Raw genomic sequence first — 8317 nt, forward strand, 5'->3', positions numbered from 1 at the left:
GTGCGAGATCCGAAGGCAAGGGATTTACAGCCAGAGCCTCCCCTGGCACCCAAACGTCCTCCCGCTCCAAGCAACACCCACGAAAAGACCTCTCACGGCGGGTCAAGTCCATATACCCGGCGCGGCTAACAACCCCCTTGGATAGGGCCAGGTAGACAATCGGAGGTAACTGTTCCTGCCTCTCCCTCCAAGCTTTCAACCTGAAGCATGAAGTGTTTTCCTTGAATTAGTTCCTTGAGCAAAGAGATCAAATAATGTACCTAAGTACAAGCGCGAACATTTCAGAGGTCGTTTGCTAAGGTGTGACTCCTTTTTTTCTCGGATGCTCCCAGCATCCGATCTTGGGTCTTTTCGCGACTTGGCGAGATCCCAATAATCTTAAACAAGCTTTTACTCTGTCTTTCCCCTCAAATGCACTTTAAGAGAGCACATCATAACCTCAAAGATAGCTTGGTTTGGTCTCATTTTGAGAAGCAATGCTTGGAAGGGGTAAAAAGTGCTATCTAAGGACAATTTTGTGATTGCACTCATGCATGCACACATTCATGTGTGTGGGAGCCTCAACCCCTCATCTAAGATATCTTGCATACCTAATAACTTCCATGATAAAAGTTTTAGTTAAGTGATATGGATGTTTTTAAACTTAGAAGGACTAAGAGGTTGCCCAAAGATACTTACAAAATGTAGAATGAGGCCTTGCAAGATTCACTCCATGTTTTACATGTTGCCTTTGCACATTCCTGTCCCATATTCACTACTACTTTGCTTCTCATTTGTAATTGCACTTGCATTTGAGACTAACACAATCTCTGCACATATCCTTGTTTGTAAGGCACAAACCTTTCTCCATGAAACATATTCTCCTATATTTGAATATATCAACCAAACACCACCTAAGAACTTTAGAACAACTTTTTTGTCTCATCAAATAGATATTGTTCAAGATGACATAGTGGTCCTACATGGCTAATGCTTTTTTCTAGAAACACATATCACTGTAGATTTCATTCTCATTGCTTGTTTGAAGTCTTTATAGGTCGATTTGGCTACTTCAATTTCCGCCTTAGGCCAGAATCTAAATTTGAGCTCCCCAAAGCTAGAGTTCATATCTTGAAGTTGGGAGTCTTCTTTCCCAATTCATCTTATTGTGTGCCACATAAAAGCAAACTCGTCGATGCTCTACAACAATTAGTGAAGGTTAGTTCAAATAACTTTCCTAACTTTCTAACACCACCTTTCTAGCCCTAGTTACACATAAAAAGCAAACTCATCGATGCTCTACAACAATTAGTGAAGGTTAGTTCGAATAACTTTGCTATCTTTCTAACACCACCTTTCTAGCCCTAGTTACACATTGAGTGATGGGCAACCCGACCCTCACCTAGAGTATGGGCATGTACCTTATGACTATGGGCAGAGACATGGGTGCAACTCCTTTACACACCAAAAGAAACACACTTTGCTAAAAAGTGAAAAATATTAGAGACGCAATTTTTCTAATTGGCTGCACATGCAAAAAGTGGGCAAGGAGTTTACAAGTTTCGCAGATATGCAACAGCTCATATCCTCTCCAATGCGTAAAGGAGAGTAGATGGCCAATTCCTAAATAAACACTTTGATTGATTAACAACTTGCAAAGTGGGTGTTCATCACTTGTGTAACTAGTCTACATGAAAAAGCTAGGATCCTCCACCCACAATCTTTCTATACCTTTGCCTCCTCGATGCAGCATTGCATAAACCATTATAGCTCTTCCAAGAGCATTGCTTTTGACTGAACACAATGACTGTCAAATATATTGCGTTGCCTCCTCCAACAAAGACTACAGTCTGATCAGTCCCCCGAAGGCACATCACATATCCGCTGTAAAAGTATAGATGTGTCTCATTGCTTGAAATGAAGAACTTCATAAGACTACACAGTGTGGTGATATTCATGGCAAGAGTAGACAAGGAAGGGCATAAGGTATACATCCTGCCATGCAAATGGGTCATTACCATCTCATATTAGAACTAAGTTAAAAGTTGTGTATCAAAACATGTGGCATAGTATAAACAGCATCTGTCTTGGACTAGCTGGACTAGCTGGATGATACAACTGGCCTTTGAAGTACGATGATGGTCATAAAAGAATGAAGGACTCAGTAAAGAATGGATTCAATTTCCGTGAGATGTGCAGAAAAAGGTTATTGAGATTGGGCTGTGTGTTTTAATTTAATGGAGAGGTCAAAGTTGTGGGGACATTAATCTAAGCATATAGTACAACACTATGTTGTCTAGAGAAGTTAAGTTGGTGATCAATCTGCTTTGCACCTAACCTGGTCCTGCATGGATCAAAAGCTTTAATTAGACCCCATCTGCAGTTTTCCCAGTAAAAGAACTGAAAAGCCAGTAATCTTCCTCTCACCTTATCTAGGATTTTACTTCTACCACAAGATTTTTAATATGCAACTCCCATAATGTTACAGTCCATCCCTGTCAAAAAGAATGCCACACCCATAAGATAAACAAGACATGAATATGTCAAATAAACTGAGGGACTTATACATAAATGCATCTACAAACATGTGCGCAGACAGCCAATCAGTAAAAGGGGTCACCTCTTCAAATAAATCCGTACACTCTCTATGGATATCTGCTGATATGGCACTTGATTGCAGCTTAGGAATATCTTGCCCATTCCACTCCCACATTGCAAGGTTAAAAGCACGGCGTAACTTTTCACAGACAGCACCCTCCACATCTGTAACATTGGCCAATCTGGCTGCAGCTGCATCTTCAGGCTTAATCTGCCATTCCACTGACAAATCAGCCCGTATGTCCATACCGTCGCTTGAAATCCCAACTACATCAGTTAAGAAGCTCTGTCGTCTCAGCAACGATTCAAACCCAGCAAACACCTCCACTTTTGATATGCTTATGCAATGCCTGTTGAAGAACCCAAATGCACTCAATTTAGGTAATGGACCAGACCTAAGATCAATAGCATTATATTAAGCAGCCCATCTTCCATGCCTCAAAATGACAAGCAACATTAGTCACACAGACACCACTGGTAAATTATTGATTAGTACAGTGTTGAGAAACAAACCTGCCAGAGTAGAGGATCTCTGGCTTTCTGTTGCAAAATTTGATGCCAACTTCGGAGTCAAGCACAGTTACAAAGCGGAAAGGGCCCAAAACAAACTCCTTTTCTGTAAGTGTTTGATCATCTGTGGTGGTGTAGGAGAAAACCGAACAAGCATGAATGGAAACTCCTGGCTCCAATAGTACTGCATGGCCATCCACCCAAGCTACACCCAAGTGACCTTCTTTGATGAGGACTCTGTGTAAATATCCATGCTTAATGAAACCTGTTTTCTCACTCTGGAGCTGCTCCAGAATAAAGGAATTAGCAGGGTACACATAGCTTCCTGGGGCCAGCAGGAGCGGTTCCGTGCCCAACCATGCCAGGCCAATCATTTTATTTGGAATGTCTATTGACAATGATTTTTGTTCGGTCTCGAGGTGCTTCATGTTGTTGGGGGCATTGACAACAGTATCCGCATGCAATGCAAAAAGACCCTTAGGAAATCTCTTACCTTTCTGCAGAATCTCACCTGCGGCTGCAGCCAGATGGTCCATCTGCTCAAATTTTCTCTCTTCCCAGCTCTTCTTGGAGGATGGGTTCCTCTGCAAGTGCTCAGATTTCCCTGAACCGAAGCTTTTCTTTGGATTGCCCGCATGCACAAGCTCAGCCAGGTCCCCAATTTCTTTCACAGAAGAGCTTCTATGCATGCTTTGGGTTTTCCCAGCATCAATGGTAGCCTTTGTTGTGTCTGGATCCCTATGGTAAACAACGATTGGCTCTTCCACAAAGACCACACTAGGAGACTGGAACAGATCAGCCAGGGTCTTCCTCTGCCTCCCATCTTGCAAATGAGTGGAGGCAGGCTTGATTGCTTTCTTCAATTCGCATGATTTACTCACATTCTTAGCCACTCCACATGAATTAGTTACATCTTTAACCGGTTCACATGGCTTGCTTACATCTTGGACCAATTCACATGACTTACTCACATCCTTGACCAGGATATCCTGTTCAATGCCTTGTGTGGAGTGAGGGAAAACTCTACTGTCCTTCCTGCCACCATGATGGATGGTGGAGGCAGCCTCAGAAGGGGGCCAGTTGATGTGTTGGGCAAGTTTCACCATCCAGGTAGGTGCACCAAAATCAATGGAGGAAGAGACAAAAGAGAGGGGAAAGACAGGGGAAACAGAGGAACGAGAGAGAGGGGGGGGAGCCTGGGTATACCTGAATGGGGGAGACCCAAAGGCCAAGGCAAACGGCTTTACCTCATCTCACGCCGGCTTGCCTAGTTGAAGCTCGAGAGCTGCGAGGAGGATCATCTTTGACGTGAACCCGTGCAGTATAATGTATGTAGATTGTAGTACCCTCGCCTTCCCCACCAAAAGGAAACGACGCTAGAGGGGCAAAAAAAGCTGGGCAGGGGCAGGGTATAGGTATTAAGTCCAAAAGCAGGGGGAAGGCCGGGTGCTCTGGCATTATGTGCGTGCATAATGTGTGTGTCTGCCACTTGAGAGGCCCAACAACAACTGCCCAAACAGAAAAAAGGAATCAAACATGTGTTTGTTTGACATCCATCATGTAAACATCACTTAATCCTCTCAAGTCAACAAAGCTGTGGAGATTGAGATCATGGGACAAAATTTCCCATTTAAAACTCAATTTGAAAGCTGCAGAAGCAGATAAGGTTTAAACTTTGGGCTCTCTCTCTCTCTCTCTCTCTCTCTCTCTCTCTCACACACACATTATTACCATCTTTTGGAAGGATAAGGGCACCTTCTCGCATTGAAACAAGTGGGAAAAGTTGGGTAACTTTTACAAATACGCAAAAATTATGAAACACACAATACTAGCTACTCTTGCTTTTTGTGTGTTTTAATAAGGGCCCATGGGAAAGCTCCCTAACATGGTTGTAACCCTTTCCCCTAGAAAAGTAAAACCCCCTTGGAAAGGTGTTGAAGCCTTCAAATTTAAGGACCCCCCCCCCCCCCCCCCCCCCCCCCCAGCAAAAACAAAAAAGAGCATAATGATACTTGAAATTTCCTATAGTAGCTTTAAGGCTAACCCAACTACAATGACTCGGATTATCGACAACATTGGGGTAGTTCTACCAAAAGAGCTTAATTCCTCTCTTAAGTAGTAGAGCAACTGAGTTACATCATAGTGACTAAAGTTTAGTAGTGCACAAGGCAACTCCTTTTAAGTCTCTTTCTCGCCATTCATTTTGTTATTTCTTCCACTATCATTTTTATGCACTTGGAGGTTGTTAAATTGAAGGAAGACATCATTCCTAATTTTTGTTGTAAGCTTGCATGAAAGCAGTTATATTAACTAATACCAATAAATAGCCTCAATTATTTGGAGTACCCAAAAGCATGAGATTGTCAAGAGGCACTTTCTCTATAATCCATCTATTCTAAAAATCCTAATATCATGGAAGAGGACTTTCCTTTTGTAAAGAGGCATAGAAGCAAGGGATTTAATGACATGTTAATTTGGTAATGGGCAAAGCGTTTTCCAAGAGAACTTAGATTTAAGGGTTTTCAAAACTTAAAGTTAGAAAGTCGAGAAAAAGGTGGATTTTTTGTCCTCTTACAAACAAACTTGTGAACACTAAAATCATCACTGACACATGAGACGGGACACGATGCATCATGCATGCACTAGGTGTGATGGGTATTGGGTCACCTTGATTTTTAAACATTGTTATAAGACCTATTTGTAGGCCCTAGACAATCACATGATGTGTCAGCACTCATTGTAAGTAAACTAACATCTGTGATAACTTGTACACATTTTTCCAATTTTCCAAAGCATTCGAGAAGGACCACATGGGTGGAGACTAGCTATCTTCGATGCAAAAAGGGAAGGTGCTATGAGTCTCTTAGTTAGCTTACATCCATGCGACCATAAGCATACATACAATGGCCATAATGCAAGGCATCATGAAATAGACATCAACATTTCTTGGTGGCTTCAATGGGTCACACATCCACAATGGGGTCTTCAGGCCTTAAGTGGACCATAAAGCAAATAGCATGTGTAGAAGCAAAGGAAATAAAAAACTTCTATGATATGAAGAGGATGTAATGTTTTACATTCGATGTGTGACTGCTACTTTTTTTATTCGAAGTGATTGCAATGGTATGCTTGCTTAAAAAGGTTGATGAATGGATGAATGTGGGCAATTGCTCATTCTCTTTATGCTTTCCAATGTTACATGGGATGGCCATGAATTGTGGATCTCACATGCTCTCTCATGACACCTCCGTCAATCAAATCATTGAATCAACATTCTAATTCTTATCATGCTCCACATGAATCATGTCCAAACCACCAAGGGAAGCTTCCTAATTCTTTTTCATATCCTTTTAGCAATGTATTTCTACATATTGGGTGTGGAGCCCCACAAGTGAGTACATTTAGCTAGAGATAGTGATTAGGTAGCTTGCTCACTTCCATTTCCAATTGGAACTTTGCATTGAGAAAACTAGGCAACCCTCAAACGGCCTCTCTATATGAGAATAGGAAAGGATCATGGGCATATCTTCACTTTTTAAAATGGTAGCTTGCCTTGAACTCTTAAGGAGGGACACCCCACCATCACATAATTAGCAAGCAACCTCAATTGCATGGCCCATTAGATGCGAAAAGTTAGCTTCATGGATGATTGCAAGACAAAGACTTGGGATACTTAAGGATAATTGGTTGACATTTTGTATTTAGCAAACATGACTATGGCCAATTGACATTTTGTATTTCATAGGACTAATTAATGGACGAGTTGTAAGTATACATTTAGTACACCTTGATGTGGATTTTGTCAACGAGGATTAATCTACTAGTACTCATTAATTCTTTGAGTTTAACCAATGTACCTCCATAAAGAAACTTATTAACAAATATGAAATGCTTAAGTAGGAACTTTTCAAAGTAGAATGTGTAATCAATATCATCTACTAGGCCTTTAAGCAACTTCATAACGTCAACTCATTGTCAATAGTTTCTTGAGTATCATACAATATTTGAATAGGTACATAAGTTTAAGTCATAAGACATATAACTCCATGTAGAAGTTGTTGATGGTGTTGGGGAGGCCCACTAGTCACACTCCATGCATTGGCATGCCTATGAAGCTCACAAAGTTATGCTTCTTTCGTTTGCTCTTTTAGTTGCTCTCATTTTTGCTCTCAAAAAAATTGATGCTTGTTCTTACAAAGGGGCCATGTTGCACACAATGTGATGGCATGATTCACATGCAATAGACACTACTTTTTTTTCCTGATGGTGAATAGATGCCATAATTCACACATTGCATAAAGCCAAATCTTTCATCTTAATTCATGCATGCTTTGTGATGTCATATAGAATTGTTGCTTGTCTTGTGTGAAATGATTTGATATCACTCACATAAATTTAACACATTATAAAGTTAATGGTTTCCTCCAAGGATTTAATGCATACATGTTCACACACGTGCTAAAATAACCAAGAAAGCAAATATCCATTCAACACTCTTGAAATTATTTTCAACACTTAAAATGAAATGTAGTAAATGTACACACAACAAAACATAGGTTATGTGCAACACATAGAGCAGAATATCACCAATGAAAGAGGAGACAAGGATATGTAATGTAGGCCAAAGACAATCATAAAAATGATTGCCTCCCAAATATGTAGATAGCATTATCACATGGAATATTGACCAAAAACTACCTCCCAAATATTCAAATAGCATTATCATATTATCATATGGAATATTGACCAGTAAACAAAATTACCAAGCTAAAGAATTAACAATAAAGCAAATAACAAGGAACAAAACATGTACAAATAAGTGTGTTGTCCGAAGTGAAACTGAGTTTGCATTTCCTTGATGGTGGTGGAGGGTCATTGGTCCCTCTTGCACCAAGTCAATTGAGAAAGGATTAGAAACAAAGTACCTAGCCCAATATTGGTAAAAGATGCATCATGTGCCCTTCGATATAACATGACCAAGCAAAATAGATTGAAAAACTCTTATTGAGGCAAAAAAAGTGGTATTTGTTCATATGATGTGGGGCCTCTCTAAGCCCAACCAAAATAAAAAGCTCACATGACCCTCAAAACTATGCACAGAGAGAGAGAGAGAGAGAGAGAGAGAGAGAGAGAGAGAGAGAGAGAGAGAGAGAGAGAGAGAGAGAGAGAATCTAGCAAGGCAAAAGCCACTGATTCATTTCACAAGAGAATATATCAGTATATATAAAAA

General features: G+C 40.6%; 1 protein-coding gene across 1 annotated transcript; it reads right to left on the minus strand.

Annotated features, from left to right (window-relative positions):
* Positions 1 to 1493: 1493 nt before the first annotated feature.
* On the minus strand, positions 1494 to 4591 carry LOC148037025 (uncharacterized). Its single transcript, XM_087675968.1, has 4 exons — positions 3091 to 4591; positions 2600 to 2927; positions 2407 to 2474; positions 1494 to 2323 (listed from the first exon to the last, which is right to left on the minus strand). The coding sequence occupies exons 1-3, from the start codon at positions 4191 to 4193 to the stop codon at positions 2412 to 2414; spliced, it is 1494 nt and encodes a 497-aa protein (XP_087532094.1). The 5' UTR covers positions 4194 to 4591; the 3' UTR covers positions 1494 to 2323; positions 2407 to 2411.
* Between the last annotated feature and the right edge of the window lie 3726 nt (positions 4592 to 8317).

Source organism: Lygodium microphyllum, chromosome 4 (assembly GCF_053477565.2).
Source record: "Lygodium microphyllum isolate KBCC chromosome 4, Lygodium_microphyllum_v1.1.10, whole genome shotgun sequence".
Classification (NCBI taxonomy): Eukaryota; Viridiplantae; Streptophyta; class Polypodiopsida; order Schizaeales; family Lygodiaceae; genus Lygodium; species Lygodium microphyllum.